Source organism: Dipodomys ordii, unplaced genomic scaffold (assembly GCF_000151885.1).
Source record: "Dipodomys ordii isolate 6190 unplaced genomic scaffold, Dord_2.0 Scaffold119, whole genome shotgun sequence".
In the NCBI taxonomy this organism is placed as follows: Eukaryota; Metazoa; Chordata; class Mammalia; order Rodentia; family Heteromyidae; genus Dipodomys; species Dipodomys ordii.
Window position 1 is genome coordinate 1,111,804 of NW_012267335.1, and position 16,550 is coordinate 1,128,353.

The 16,550-nt window shown below is 49.8% G+C and overlaps 1 protein-coding gene across 3 annotated transcripts in view; it reads left to right on the forward strand.

The window, feature by feature from the left end:
- The window catches only part of Nr3c2 (nuclear receptor subfamily 3, group C, member 2), a 229,836-nt gene that overhangs the window by 206,986 nt on the left and 6,300 nt on the right, over positions 1-16,550 (forward strand). For 2 of the 3 annotated variants that reach the window (XM_013029492.1, XM_013029493.1), the window contains exon 7: positions 2,467-2,624. In XM_013029492.1, the coding sequence (XP_012884946.1) occupies positions 2,467-2,624 (158 nt within the window). Of the gene's footprint in view, positions 1-2,466; positions 2,625-16,550 lie in introns of those variants that run through there. The other variant, XM_013029494.1, reaches the window with a different exon arrangement.

A 16,550-nucleotide genomic window follows, 5' to 3' on the forward strand; every position in this document is an offset into this window, starting at 1 on the left:
GGGGAAGGATAGGAAGGGGAAACAAAGGAGGAGGCTACAATGCTTGATAAGAAGTATACTCATTATCTTGCCCATGTAATTGTAACCCCTCTGCACAGTATTTTCACAATAAAAAAATAATTTCATGAATCACAGACAATTCAGATTCTAATAGGCCTCTTTTACTCATTTGTGCTTGAATACATGAAAACCGTTCATACTTAAGAATGTGAAGTTGTTCGCCTGATATCCAGCACATCGAGATGTTTAGTGATGACATCGAGAGTCTCACATTCTTGATGCTTGCAGAGAAACGCAGGCCGGCCCCTGCCTCTGTTGTCTCTTGCTTCTCTAGCCCAGGAACTGTGGATGGCTTCCAGCAGCTCCACTGTACTTTAATAAGCGAATTCAGAGACTCCAGGCAGACTTCCAAAACTTGAGGTTTTGCTTAAGTTCCTTTTACTTATTGGTTTGTTTCAACTTCTAAAAAAAAAATCTGGCTGGGAAAGTTGGTGCAGTATATTTCAGTTGTAGAAGGAAAATAAAAGTAATAAGATTTGATGCAAGATATTACAACCTTGAGCGTCTTTGATAGATGCAAGATATGATGGTCTTGAGTCTCTTTGATAAAAACAGCCCATCAGAATCTGAAAGTCTCTGGTCAGACGTAATTGTACCAAACAATATTGAAATAAAGTAGTGAAATTTACTCTGTTTTCATGATGGGTGATTCTTCTAATATATACAGTGATATCTGTACAAGTATCTATATTGAAAAATTAAAAGTTCAATTTCAGATGTGTTGGTCTATGGATTACCAGTATAAGCTATTATTTGTGAACTTTCAGTTTTTTGTAGAAAGTTTTAAGTTTGTGAAACTTTTTATAGATAGTGGATATACAAAAAACCATGATTAACATCCTGATTTTTACCATTCTGCTATGTTTTTAGGACAACCTTTTAATTTTAAACCAACCAAAAAAATTCTCTTTGTTTTAGCATGGATGACATTTAACTCTGAAGGCAAAAGTCAGATACTCAAAACCCTAACTAACACTTGAAAACTTCGAGAATTTGTGCAATTGCTGTTAGGGATATTTTTCCCCTTTGATCAACATAGATTTAAATGAACCACAAGTCAAAAGTCTCAGTTAAACTCAAGAAGATTACCAACATAATAGTAGAAGTTAATTCGCAAGAAAATTTGCATCTGTATGGTAAAAAAAAAGTTGGTTCGGAACCAATATGCCGAGTTTCTAGGTGCTCATATAATACTTAGAAACCAAAAATCAAGGACACATGTATTTATACCAGGTACAAGAAGAAATGAAAATAGGAGTGAGTATACCACAAGATGAATCTCCTTTCTATCTTCATCCCCTAAAAGTGGCCTTGCTTCTCTAAGGTCTGACGAAAGCATGATGAAAAGCAAACATGGAAGGAGGTTTTCTATTACTTCTGTTTAGCTTTAGCTACGCCATCGCATCCTCCTCCTCACCCCTCCACAGCGGCTTGGGAAAGTCCTGAGTCTCCAAGTCTTCTTTGCAGGGTAGAGAGGGGCTGGGGTGAAACTGGACTTGTCCTGTGCTAGCCAAGAACCCGCACCCCCGCACCCCCACACACACACTCTGCCACAGGCCCAGCTTCTAGAGTATTGCGCTCAGATTAACTTCATTTTGTGTATATACAAAACCTAGCCACGACACAAAAGGAAAGAAGAACTCCTGACCCTCCATTTTTTGCAGCACTCCAGCTCAAAGTTAGCATGGCTTGTTCTCTTCAGAAGCTTCTCGTTGTGCTGCGTTTGCAGTCACAGTTGGGTCACCCCTCGTGTGCACCCCTCCAGCTCATCCTGGAAGGTCGCATGACAGCAGGTGGTCCTGGAACAGAGCTAGACATGCTTCTCGGACCATCAGCCCCCCTGGGTAGCTGCCTATTTCCCACAATCCAAGATGGTTAGACTTGAACTCTCTTGCTAGCCTGCAGCTTAGATTGTGTCTCTTCTATTGTCCCACAGAAATCACCATCTACCTTCCTTCCTCTGAGGCATGGCCTCGTCAGACTCACAGAACGCTGTCATGACAGACCCCAGCCATGTCTCCCAGTCCGGGGGTGGGGGCTTTGAAGTCAGAGGACTCTTCCCACCCTGCTGTTTATTGATTAGCCATGTGAACACAATCGTGAACCGTCTGGTTTCCTCATCTGCAGAATGAGAATCATAGAATGGACTCTTTCCCTAACGTTGACGACAGGATGCAAGCAGGCTAATATGTGCAAAGTAATAATACGCAGCTGGCACACAGTGGTTATTGTTCCTTGGTGTCTGTCTCTGGGCATATTTATTCATAATTGCAACTAACCGAGATTTACTATCCAGCCTTATCTTTAGTCCTTTATGAGCTGAAGGTCTCTGAGGCCATTTAACTAGTCAGATGCTAACGATGTTTTGACCTCTCATGGTTTCTATGTCTGTGTTCCTTAACACAGTTCCTAAAGATGGCCTCAAATGCCAGGCTGCATTTGAAGAAATGAGGACAAATTACATCAAAGAACTGCGGAAGATGGTGACCAAGTGTCCCAACAACTCTGGGCAGAGCTGGCAGAGGTTCTACCAACTGACCAAGCTTCTGGACTCCATGCACGACGTAAGTAGCACGCTAGGCTCTGGTCAGAGAAGGAGCCTCGGCCATGTGTCATGTGACCCATCGGAACCAGATTGTGTCCTTTGGGGAGAACCGAGCTTTCTCATCTAGTGGGAGGCTGGAGGAGTTCAGACTGGCTTGAGAAGATTCCTCTCGATCGCCCGCAGAGCACATTCTCTTCCACAAAGGGCGGCTCTGTGTCCACACCGGGGAAGGCCTTCAGATTTGCTACAGGTGTCAGATAGGGTTTCACATTTTTGCTTGCCGTTTAGGAAATGTTTGGTTAAGTACAAATGTTTGCTTTCACATTACACAAATAGTGTCCGTCTTCTACAACTGCTAATCTAACAACTCGATCTTTGGAAAACATTATTTGTGGTTCAGGGCCAGTTTGGACCATTTCAATCTTTGCCAAGTTTTGAATCCTATAGTCATTATTCTTCATGGGAGTCATTCTTTATTATTCTTCATATCCTGTGCAAATATGGAAAGTAAATCTGCTCTTGTTTCTAACTACATCAATCAAAGATGTAGTGGAGGAGTTAGCTGTTTCAACAAAATATTGATTTAGATATCTTCCTTTGTGTGTCACTTAAAATCTGCTTCTTGCTGGGTACCTGTGGCTCACACCAGAACTCCTAACTAATTGTGAGGCTGAGGTCTGAGGATCACTATTCAGAGCCATCCTGAGCAGAAAAGTCTGTGAGAGTCCTGTTTCCAGTTAAACACCAAAAAAGCCATGAGTGGAGCTCTGTCTCACGTGATGAAGTACTAGTCTTCGGCAAAAATGTTCAGAGACAACACCCAGATCTTCAGTTCAGGCCCCTGTACCAGCACACACACAAAAATAAACTAGCAGATTCTGCTTTTCCTTTCATGTTGCAAACAGGTTTTTCCAATTCTGGCTCAAAGAACGTTGTAGGCAGTCATGCTAAGTCAGTTCTTCATATTTGGGAAGTTTCCAGGGTTTCTTCCAGAGATGTTCCTGTTCAGATTTGGCCTGGGTGATCTGACAGGCTTGATGAGCGATATTATAATGCTATTCCAGTTGTAATGAAAGTTGGCTCATGTAGTGGCACATCAGCTCTCTGTGATACTAGAATGTCCTTGCCCAGTGTTGCACACATGGGGATCCTGGCACATCGCTGACCTCTGCTTTCTCTAAATTTCTTCCACGATGACAGTCAAAGTTGTTACAAGGTGAACTCCATGATACATAACTTTGCTGCTTATCAAGAAGTTAAATAGTGTGGCCTAGTACAAATCAGAGATGTTGGTAAGCCAGGCCCTATGATCCACACCGGAGGAAATACAGGAGATAGAGCTACAGTGGGTGTGTGGCCGTCCATTCTACACACACACACACACACACACACACACACACACACACACACACACCCCTCCTACGTGAGGAAGCAGCACATTACCTTTTTCCCACTGATGTCACTAAAGGGTCATCTTCCTAGAGATTAGAATGGAGAGAATGGAGACTTGTAGTTCTTTCTTAATAAATAATTTTATTTATACAGGCATCAAAATCATTGTGTAGTTATACACACAATTACAGGTGGAACATGCAGACTCAATGGTGGTGTATGCTTGTAGTCCCAGATATAGGCGAGAGGATTAAGAGTTCCAGGTAGGCCCAGGGCAAAGTTAGATCCTGTCAATCTGTGCTGAAGTGATGTGTAATTCTTTATATAGACAATTCTTTCTCTTTCTTTGTGGGAATGCCAAGCAATAGAATGCCTGTTAATACTGGAGTGGTATTTTCATTTTTTCAGGAAACACCAAAATGTTTTCCAAAGTAGGTGCATGGTTTTATATCCCCATAAGAAATGACAGTTCTGACTGCTCTACAGCCTAGCTAATACTTAGCATGGTTGTTTCATTGTTATTGTCATTGTGCTTGAACTCAGGGCCTGGGTGCTACCCCTGAGCTTTTTCTCTCAAGGCTAGTGTTCTACCACTTGAGCCACACCTCCACTTCTGGCTTTTTGGTGATTAACTGAAGATAAGTCTATGATCTTTCCTGCCCTGGCTGGCTTTGAATCAAGATCATCAGATCTCAGCCTCTTACTAAGTAGCTAGGGTTATAAGTGTGAGCCATTGGCACCCACCTTCGTTTGGGGCCATTCTGTAGTGTATGGTATCTCTCTGTAGCTTTTAATTTTTATTTCCTAATGATTGATGGGGTAGAGCATCTTTTCCTTTGCTCGTTTATTTCTTTACGTCTTTTGGGGGGAGATAGTATTCGATTATTTTCTTTGAAGTGTCCTTCATCTTTTTTTCTTATGTGTTCTCTGACTGTTCAGTTTTGAGAACTGTCAAGATACAAATCCTTGATCAGACATGTAATTTGCCAGCATTTTCTCCCAGTCTGTAGTTCCACTTTTCATTCTCATAAAGATGTGTTTAGAAGGAATGGAATTTTAAACTTCAATGAGTAGGTAAGTTTTCCATCACTGTACCAAAGATTGGACAGAACCACCTTGTAAAGGGAAAGGTTTATTTTGACTCACAGTCTGAGAGATTTTAGTCCATGTCGGTTGTCGTGTAGCTCTGGGCCAGCAAGCCATCTCTCATAGTGAGCAAAACATTTGTTTCATGGGGAACCTGGGAACAAAGAGAGAAAGAAGAGACCAGGGTCCCACAATCCCATTTGAGTTTATACCCCATGAGTGGAGGGTACACCCCAGTAATTTGAATGTATTCCTAATGGACTGAGTGTGCACCCCATAATCTGAGTGTACACCCTGTGATCTGAGTGTATACCTGTGATCTGAGTGTACACCCTGTGATCTGAGTGTGCACCCTGTGATCTGAGTGTGAACCCTGTGAGCTGAGTGTACACCCTGTGATCTGAGTGTACACCCTGTGAGCTGGGTGTACACCCTGTGATCTGAGTGTATACCTGTGATCTGAGGGTACACCCTGTGATCTGAGTGTATACCTGTGATCTGAGTGTACACCCTGTGATCTGAGTGTGCACCCTGTGAGCTGAGTGTGCACCCTGTGATCTGAGTGTACACCCTGTGATCTGAGTGTACACCCTGTGAGCTGAGTGTACACCCTGTGAGGTGGTGTTCACCCTGTGAGTTGAGTGTATACCCTGTGAGCTGAGTGTGCACCCTGTGAGCTGAGTGTACACCCTGTGAGCTGAGTGTGCACCCTGTGATCTGAGTGGACACCCTGTGAGCTGAGTGTACACCCTGTGATCTGAGTGTTCACCCTGTGAGCTGAGTCTACCCTGTGATCTGAGTGTACACCCCGTTACCTGAGTGTATACCCTGTGAGCTGAGTGTGCATCCTGTGAGCTGAGTATACACCCTGTGAGCTGAGTGTACACCCTGTGATCTGAGTGTATACCCTGTGATCTGAGTGTGCACCCTGTGATCTGAGTGTACACCCTGTGATCTGAGTGTATACCCTGTGATCTGAGTGTGCACCTTGTGAGCTGAGTGTGCACCCTGTGATCTGAGTGTACACCCTGTGAGCTGAATGTACACCCTGTGATCTGAGTGTGCACCCTGTGATCTGAGTGTACACCCAGTGATCTGAGTGTATACCCTGTGATCTGAGTGTACACCCTGTGATCTGAGTGTGCACCCTGTGAGCTGAGTGTATACCCTGTGAGCTGAGTGTACACCCTGTGATCTGAGTGTACACCCTTTGAGCTGAGTGTACACCCTGTGAGCTGACTGTTCACCCTGTGATCTGAGTGTACACCCCGTGATCTGAGTGTACACCCCGTGATCTGAGTGTATACCCCGTGAGCTGAGTGTTCACCCTGTGAGCTGAGTGTACACCCTGTGATCTGAGTGTTCACCCTGTGAGCTGAGTGTGCACCCTGTGAGCTGAGTGTACACCCTGTGATCTGAGTGTACACCCTGTGATCTGAGTGTTCACCCTGTGAGCTGAGTGTTCACCCTGTGATCTGAGTTTGCACCCTGTGAGCTGAGTGTACACCCTGTGAGCTGAGTGTACACCCTGAGAGCTGAGTGTACACCCTGTGAGCTGAGTGTACACCCTGTGAGCTGAGTGTACACCCTGTGAGCTGAGTGTTCACCCTGTGATCTGAGTGTACACCCTGTGATCTGAGTGTACACCCTGTGAGCTGAGCGTGCACCCTGTGAGCTGAGTGTACACCCTGTGAGCTGAGTGTGCACACTGTGAGCTGAGCGTACACCCTGTGATCTGAGCGTACACCCTGTGAGCTGAGTGTGCACACTGTGAGCTGAGTGTACACCCTGTGAGCTGAGTGTACACCCTGTGTGCTGAGTGTACACCCTGTGATCTGAGTGTGCACCCTGTGAGCTGAGTGTACACCCTGTGATCTGAGTGTACACCCTGTGATCTGAGTGTACAACCTGTGAGCTGAGTGTGCACCCTGTGAGCTGAGTGTGCACCCTGTGAGCTGAGTGTATACCCTGTGATCTGAGTGTGCACCCTGTGATCTGAGTGTACACCCTGTGATCTGAGTGTACACCTGTGATCTGAGTGCACCCTGTGATCTGAGTGTACACCCTGTGAGCTGAGTGCACACCCTGTGAGCTGAGTGCACACCCTGTGAGCTGAGTGTACACCCTGTGATCTGAGTGTACCCCCTGTGATCTGAGTGTACACCCCGTGATCTGAGTGTACACCCCGTGATCTGAGTGTGCACCCTGTGAGCTGAGTGTGCACCCTGTGAGCTGAGTGCGCACCCTGTGAGCTGAGTGTACACCCTGTGATCTGAGTGTACACCCTGTGATCTGAGTGTACACCCTTTGAGCTGAGTGTGCACCCATTGAGCTGAGTGTACACCCTGTGAGTTGAGTGTACACCCTGTGAGCTGAGTGTACACCCTGTGAGCTGAGTGTGCACCCTGTGATCTGAGTGTACACCCTGTGATCTGAGTGTACACCCTGTGAGCTGAGTGTGCACCCTGTGAGTGTACACCCTGTGATCTGAGTGTGCACCATGTGAGCTGAGTGTATACCCTGTGAGTTGAGTGTACACCCTGTGAGCTGAGTGTGCACCCTGTGAGCTGAGTGTACACCCTGTGAGCTGAGTGTACACCCTGTGATCTGAGTGTATACCCTGTGAGCTGAGTGTGCACCCTGTGATCTGAGTGTATACCCTGTGAGCTGAGTGTGCATCCTGTGATCTGAGTGTGTACTCCGGTGAGCCGGAGACATCCTTAGGCCCTGTCTCCCAAGTTCTCCACCACCCTGCACAAGCAGCTGAGGTTTGGGATCACTTCTCCTTCACATGGGCTTTTGGGGGACAGTTTAGATTCCCATTACAGCAGTCAGGGTGACTACTGTTTTATTCTGAGTTGTGTTTTTCAGGTCCTCTGTAAGTAGTCATATGAAAGCCAAAGCCACAAATCTTTCTTCCTGTTTACTTCTAGTAGCCGTGTGATTCATTGTTATTCAGGGACTTAGACACATCATTTTTTCATATTTTTTTTCTCTTGAGCTCTTTTGCTTGTTTCAAAAGAGGACAAATTCACTTCTGACTCCACCTTGATGAAAGGAGAACCGTTCGGGGAATCATTTAATTCCTAAACCCTTACTTAAAAGTGTCAAATGTGCTTGGTGAGCTGAGCATAGTAGCACATGCCTGTAATCCTGACAGTCAGGAGGGCTGGGGTGGGAGAATCAGGAGTTTCACACCTGGGTATCAGCATTAGTAGGGCTCTCTCCAGGGCAACAGAGAACTTTACCGCATTGGCTGTCTGTGGGGCAGAGCTCTGCTCACCCGGGGGATGAGCGCATCTGTGTCTGTGGTCACGTGACCCCAGTAAGCGCTGGGGTCACGCAGTTCTGCTGGACCCTGCAGTGCGCCGGCTTCTGCCCATGTCCCCAGCTCTCAGGCCACGGGTGGATTCCTGCCACACGGCCCACAAACCGGTTAGCAGGGCCCGGCCAAGCTGGGTGAAAGGAACAGTCTGGAAAGACGGGTTGACAGCTGAGTGTGAGAACCGTGAGCCCTCTGAACATCAATCTCCCCCACCCCCACCCCCGCCCCCAAAGAAGTACTTCACAGAGAAGCAGCTAGGGGAAGCCCCGAAGGGTAGGTGTGTCTGTGCAGCGCCAGTGCGCGCGTTGTGTGTGAAGCATAGAGGTTCTCTGTTTCATCAGATGGCCTGGACAGTAACCGTTTTGAGCTCCTGGGAAGAACAGCAATGCATTCCCCATGGGTGTCAGAAGAAACCCGTGTCTAACGAATCGAGTGCTGACTTCATTTGTTTTTACCGATCAAGGGCTTTTTGTATGGTCCGTGTGCAGGCAAGTGAGCGTTCAAGGCGAGAGTAATAGCATCCCTCTTTTTCTATTAAGGAGCATAGAATTGTATTTTGATTTTGTTGCCCAGATGTGACAAAACATAGTCGCATGGTGGACAGAGTGGTGTAAGACACAACCCAAGCACAGGAGCCCGGCTCCGCCTGCCGCTGGCTTCCACCCCATGCAGGCCGAGGGAGCCGGGCGGGCGGGGGGGGGGGCGGGGGGGGGGAAGCATGTCGGGAGCTCCGTCACCTGGCCGCAGCCAGGACCTGGATAGCAGGCAGCTGCTCCTCGTTCATTCCTTTGTCCTGGCCTGCAGGAGGAAGGGGTTCCTCTCATTTAGCAAATATTGACGTGTGTAAAAGTGCCCGTTTGTGTGTGCAAAGCCCAGAGGCACACAGCCAGCACTACCTGGAGGTCAGAGGTCAGTAGGGCTGAGGAGGCAAGGCGCCCCTGGGTGACATCACTGACGTTCCAACCCTTCCAGAGAAGGCGTCGAGGCCAGCTGCATTTGGCTGGTCTATGGGAGACTCTAAAGAGGTGTCGGTGTGCCCTGACTCAGGGATGGCCGCAGGTCCAGGTGGAGGGGACCCCCCCCTGAGCCCTGGGGCTGGCGGGGTTCTCATGTCACCGTGGTGACAGGAAGTGCAGCTGCCGGGTTGGAAAGCAGTCTCCGGGGGGCCTTGCATCCAGCTGCTCTGCTCTCCAGCTCCTCAGGCTCATTTGGATCTCCTGGAATCTTCTGGAATGCATCCCTCTGCTGAGGGTGCAGCATTAGGTCTCGAAGGCAGTCCAGCTGGGTTTGCATTCAGCTGTCCTGCGGGTGGAGAAGCTCCACGAAACGCAACGGCAGGCCTGTCTCAGCCTTGACACCGGCTTCAGCCTGTGATGCCCAAGCCTGGACCAGATAAGGGCCACCAAGCCAGGCCTGGCAGGCCGGCGACGGACACAAATGCAGGTGGAGAGGGGAGCGGGGAGAGCCGGCACACAGGGAGCCTTCCGTCATTCTCTAGGTGGAAAAAGACACGCAGTTCCAGTGACGCCATAAACCCACAAAGAAGCGCCGTCAGCGAGACGAGGCAGGCATTACTTCGAGAGTCTCGCTGCTCGTTTCGTTAGTGGGTGCATCCGAGCTAGGGGACTGGTAATTTCCCTCACGGCCCTCCCACTGGTGGGTTTGAGATACACAGACCCTATCTTAAGCCCTTCTTACTGAACCACGAAGACTGCAACGCGTGCATTTGCCTCTTTCCACCGTTTGTTTGGTTAGGCAGTCTGCTCACTGGCTCCCTGGGTTTGCCCTAGTCTTTTCAGGCCAGTGCTCCTTAGGAAAAGGTTCCAACCAAAGCCAAAACCAGAGACTGCAGCGAAGTGTGAGCCCTGTGGGCCGGGCGATCTCAGCTCTGGCTGTGTCTTCTCAGAGGACGTGAGCTCACACTCTTCACCTGCAAGGGGCAAGCTGTAGCCGTCTTCTAGGAGTTTGGAGACGTGACTGCAGAGACATCCGGAGACGTGACTGCAGAGACATCTGCCGTGTCGAGGCATTGAGCAGAGAGATGGTCCTTCCCTCTCCGCGTTGCTCAGGCGATCACAGGAGATGGTTGCCGTATTTATGGTGAAGGACTCGCTGGCGATCCCACACCTGTGTGTAAGACAGCCCCAGATTCACAGCCACATTCTCTCCCTGTGAGCGAAGCGACTGCTTAATACAATCGCTACCAGTGTTATCCTGCCTTCTTTGATGAGACCGTGACTAAGAAAGATTCTAAATAAAGGGAGAGTTGTTTATTCCAGTCAGCTGAGCGAGCAGGCCTTATCTCCCCAGGCGCCGGGGAGAGGAGGACAGATTCCACCACAAGCGCTCTTTTTGGAAAGCAAATCTTCAGAGCAAAACATTACAGTGAGTAACTGACAGAACCGGCTTACTCTGATTGGAGAAACCAACGGGACTAATTACTAGACGTACATGCTGTCACTTTCTAGAGTCCTCTGGTAGATAAGGGCTAACGTGTGCCTGCAAAATGCTGACTTTTTTCCTTCCCTCCTCCCTCCCTCCCTCTCTCCCTCCCTTCCTCCCTCCTTTCCTCCTTCCTTCCCTTCCCCTCTTTTTCCTTCCTTCCTTCCTTCCTTCCTTCCTTCCTTCCTTCCTTCCTTCCTTCCTTCCTCCCTCCCTCCCTCCCTCCCTCCCTCCCTTCCTTCCTGTTTGAAATCAGAGCCTCACACTTTAACTAGAGACAAGCTTTACAACTTGGGTTGATCTGAAACTTGGAAGGGATCTGAAAGCAGGTCAAAAAAGCTTTTGAGGGGTATTACCCACAGTTGGGAACAATCTGGGGCTCCTGTGTCCAACGCGGGTCCCCCCTGCCGGGCGTGGCTGTGCCCACTGGAATGGGTTACGCAGGTCCCTTAGAAGGAGGCCGAAGCCACCTGTGGTGGGGGGGGGGACGGGGTGTCACACCGGACAGTGCTCTATGGAGATTGTGTCAGGAGGGACAAGAGGGGACAGGCCACTTGGAATGCTGGTGCCGCCATTGTGCAGGGGAGAGCAGGTGGAGAGAGGCTGGGGTGGTTGGGTGATGGACAGGACACACAGACACACAAGACAGCGACGGGGAGGCTATGAGGAGGCCTGGCCACCGGGCCGGGATGTAGCCCTGGGCAGCGTGGCCCCACCCTGGGGAAGGCAGGCAGGCAGGCGGCAGATTCTGAGGGGAGACCACAAGGAGCTTATTTTGGGCCCTTTAGGGCCTGGAGGGCAAATGGCAGGTGCCCTCGGGGCTCTGTGGAAGACACCCCACTGGGGAGGCTCCCCACGCAGTGATCACCCAGTGATTTACTGCCCAGGGGAGCCTGGGGACAGAGGACAAGGCTGGAAACTGAACCCAGAGGAAAAACTGCCCAAAAGACCAGAAATGGGGGACGCCTGCCGTGCACCGAGGCGAACACAGTCATGGCGGTGAAGCCGGAGAAAAGCATCCGCACCATGCACGCCAGGGCTCGGAGACAGGTCAGCTAGCCAGGCTGCACAGCCGTCCCGTGGCCACAGCAACAAGGCGGAGTCAAGGGGAACAGCAGATCAAGCTGCTTGCAAGCCTGGGGCTTCCAGGAGCCATGTCAAAGGCCACACAGCAAGCAGTGAGGACCACAGTCCAGTGACCCACGCCGTGCCGCCGCAAAACACCTGCGTAAAGCTGCTTTCCTCACTGCTGAAGAGCAGCGGGGGCCCTCTCCACTTGGGAGGGACAGATGTAAATGCGCATTGCCAATGTGTTGGGAGAAACTGCAAAGATGTTGAGTTTCTATGACTCCGCATGGCTAAGTAATCATGTTTTTAAGCCCTGGCTTTGTACATAACCCCCAATTCATTATATTTTTTTAATTTTTTTTTTGTCACTCATGGAGCTTGAACTCTGGGCCTGGGCGCTGTTCCTCAGCTCTTCAGCTCAAGGCGAGCGCTCTACCACTTGAGCCACAGTGCCACTTCTGCTTTTCTGGTAGTTTATTAGAGATAAAGAGTTTCACAGCTGTTCCTGCCCGGGCTGGCTTTGAACCATGATCCTCCGATCTCAGCCTCCTGAGTAGCTAGGATCAGGTGTGAGCCACCGGCACCCGACTATATTTTTTAATTCATTTTTGCTGGTTCTGGAGTTTGAACTCAGGGCCTGTTTCTTGCTAGGCTGGTTCTCTACCACTGGAGCCATGCCTCCAGGCTGACTTTTGGTTCATCATTTTGGTGATGGAATCTTGTGGACTTTTCTGCCTAGAATGACCTTGAACTCAATCCTCCAGATCTCAGCCTCACCAGTAGCTAAGATTATACACATGGCTTACTAGTACATGGCTTAACCCCCCAAACCTCATTACATAGTTCCGTCTCTGACTTCTGAGTCTGTGTGAGTAAGGAAGCCTTCCTGTGGTCTCTCTACATACAGAGAGAACTTGCATATAGGTGTGTGTACAGCTTAACCCCAGAGGTACCACGAGGCCTGCTCCCTAGCCTGACGTCATCCCCTGCACCAGGCCCGGCCCCCCCCCCCCCCCCCCCGATGCTGCCACTCCTGGTGTTGGCCACTTCCTACTCATGACCACAGAAGCATCCTCTTCCTCCACCTAGCATGCCCACCCTTCTTTTTCTGTGTCTGACTTCATACAAAATCTGCTTTCTTGCTTAAGTCTTTGGAACAGGTTAAAGTACTTGTTTAGCAGCTAGGTTTAGGACTAAGACATTGCCTGCCGCTGCTGGTCATAACCAGCAACCTTCTAAGATGTGGTTTCCCAGAGTTCAGGTGGAAGGGACCACCAGGGGCCACGCTTCCAGAAGAGCCGGTCCAAACACAAGCCGCCCCCTAACCCCGATCTCCCGTCAATCTGAGATCTTCCCAGGGGAGATTTACAGAATCTCTCTCACTGTTTAACACCTGTGCTCATAAATCCCCCCTTCTTAGGCAGCCTAAATCCCTCTCCTTAGGGTAGAATAATAAGGCGGTGATGCCTGGCTTTCCCACCACCTTCTAACTCTCCTCATTAAACCCTTCTGATGTCCCCAGGAGGTGAGGAGGAGTAAATATTACTATCAAAACTTAGTCATCCCCTGCCTTCATTCCCTGCTGTACAAAAAGAGAACGATGGGAATATTTGCCTAAGGTTTTTCCCTCCTCCTCTCCTTATAGAGAGAAGAATTAAGACAGGGCGATTAAGTACATTTCCCAGGTTCATTCGTGAGACAGGCAGAAGGCGGGGTGTGGAGGAGGAGCTGCCCGACACCTGGGGTGTGTGTGTGTGTGTGTGTGTGTGTGTGTGTGCGCACGCATACACACACGCATGTCACGTAATGTGTGGCTGTTGTCCTCTTGCAATGCTTAGTAAGCTTTGAACATTGGGCCCTCTGCTTTGACTTGGCAGTGGTCATTGTGAGTCACACATCTCTTGTGGACACCAGTGGCTCTGTGTAGAGCAGGGACAATCAGAGGGGTGAGGAGTTACTGTACCCGTGCGTGGGTCCATGTGGCTCACTGTGTGTCATTGCAGACAACAGGGACAGCACTCCACGATGGACATACAAAAGGCCAGCAAGATGCCACAGGGCTCGTTAGGCTTAGCATCCTGGCTCACAGCACTGGAAAATGTATGTCGGGAAACAGCGTCACCCTCAGCTTCTTCATTTTCTGCATTTACCTATGTGTTGGGTGGTTCACCTCCTGTTAAAAACAGAGCAGCAAAGATGCGCCACAAGGTGACAGCCATGTTGTTCAGCTCTCCTGCTGTACGGACGTGTCCTTTCTGAGGTCTGTTTTCTGCCGTGGTGTGTTGCTTCTGATGCTGCTTGGCTGGGGGTTCTGGTGTGAAGGCACCTCTCCCCCTACCCTCAGCCCCGAGTTAGGTGAAGCATGAGCTATAGCGCGCTATAGGCCGTGAGTTCAGTGTCAATGAATCACTAATGCAGGAATTTTCCCACAGCATTTTCTAAAGGCTGGAAAACATCTGTATAATAATCAGAAGGCTACATCTGGCTACCGCCATAGTGCTGAATTCAGCCACCTTGTTCTGCTCTTTGAATATGTCTGAACTTGATTATCCTATACTTGGCACATATTTTAACAAATACAACCTCTTCTGCCAAAAGACTGGATCACTTTGGAGAAATTGCCTGGAGTCTGGGGGTGCCTTGAGTCTGGTGGGGGGAGAGTCCAGTAGATTTTTGTTCTACAGTGTGTCAGAAAGTAGATTTCCTGAGCCTTTGTGGGCTGGGCAACAGCTCTTAGAACTACCTGGCTTTACCATGGTATAGAAATGCAATAATGTACAGGAAACACCGTGGCTGTGTTCCAGTTATGGTTTGTAGAACTGTACCAGGTCATAAATATTTTTCTTTTATTGTTTTTGACCTTTTAAAAAGTACAATAAAAAAACATCCAAAATAACCAAATTTACAAAACAAAACAAAATGGCCTGAACATCTATCTCTGGATGGGCAGCGTCTTAGAAGGAGGGAAGGAACGGAAGGCATGCCGTGCGGGGCGAGGCCTGCCCAGCACCGCGTCCAGAGACTGAATTGAGAACTTCACAGGCTAATCCAGATTTCCTCTACACTCACACTGCCAGCACAGGAGCCGGAGCTGGTTTAGCTTTTGTGGCTTTCTTGGTATAGTGTACATTTGCAAGGAAGATCTAGGAAATATTGAAAACAAAATTAGGGAAAGTTCATACTTCTATATACAGTAACATGCCAATGCACTTCACACCCAAGCCCCTCATTAGACCCTTTGTTCTGCAGTGCTCTAATTATCCCTTTATCTTTAAGCCTACATTCTTCTTTCCTGTGGTGTCATTTTTCTTTGTATTTTTCCCATGTACAATAGACCTTATTCACAAGAAGGCGGAGCCGCGGTCCGGAACGAGGCTTGTAATACAAGGAAACTTCAACAGGGTGGAAATTAAATAAATTTAAGTACAAAAAAAAAATTAGGAGGAAAGCGAGCCCATCTTGCTTAGCGCAGCACCCCCGATGACAACGCAGAGGACGGTGATATTCACCGCTGCCCCGACGCCGGGGCCTGGTGCTGAATTTATGATCACAAATGAGGATGGGGAATAGATTCAGATAAAACCTCCTACATGTCTAGAAGATGTGAATGCTGCCGGGTGGGTAGCGAGCTGGGGAGATGCCCCGGGGTGTCAGGAGACATTGGGAGACACCTCGTTTCTACCCTGTTTCTGGGGTGACACTGGTCAGACCCAGACTAGACCCAGCCCCGCCGCTGCCCCTCCGCCAGGCCCGGCCGCCTGAGTAGCTGGAGCGCATGCATGATCTGGAGCGCATGCATGATCTGGAGCGCATGCATGATCTGGAACGCATGCATCATCTGGAGCGCGTGCATCATCTGGAGCGCATGCATCATCTGGAGCGCATGCATCATCTGGAGCACATGCATGATGGGCCGGCGCGGCTCGGTGCCATGTCAGTGGCATTCAGTGGTGGCACCACGTGCACCCGTGTTCTTGAATAATCATCACCCTATCGATCGACTAGAAGCTGTGTGGTGAACGTGGACCCTCCTCCTCTCTGGCTCCAAGACCTGGGCTGTTGCCTGCCTCCGGCTCTGGGATCCCGCGTCCGTCCTCTGCGTCTGGCTAACTTAGCGTGTCCCTGGGGCGCGTGCAAGGAGCCACGAGCGTCCTTTCTAAGACTGAGTTAGTGGTGGCGTGCGAACACCGCTTTTCCTCCATCTGCTGTTTCCGACTGGCTTTGGGTTGTGGCCGGCCCTTGCCTAGCTCCGTGCGAGGACTCGGGGTGGAGCGGGGAGGGGGCCGGGCCGGGCCTGGGACGGTGGCCGCGGCTGGTGTCCTTCCACAGGGGCCGGAAGGCCAGCCGGGCTCCTCCGATGGGGTTTTGTGTTCATAGTGATGTTGCTTTTTCTGTGGAAGTGCCGCTCCGAGGGGCGGGTCGCGGGTACGGCAAGGCCGTGGGTGCGCTTCCTGTGCAGCATTGTTGCCTCCTCTGTTCCCCTTCCCATCCCCCACCCCACCCCCAAAGTTGTAAAGTTCGTTTTTCGACGTGACGTCTTGTACGTCTCCTTGTTGCGGTGGACGCGGGATTTGCTGGCACGGGTGCTGCTGGCGCAGCGCGGGCACCGGGTGCTGGAGAGGACGCCGCCCC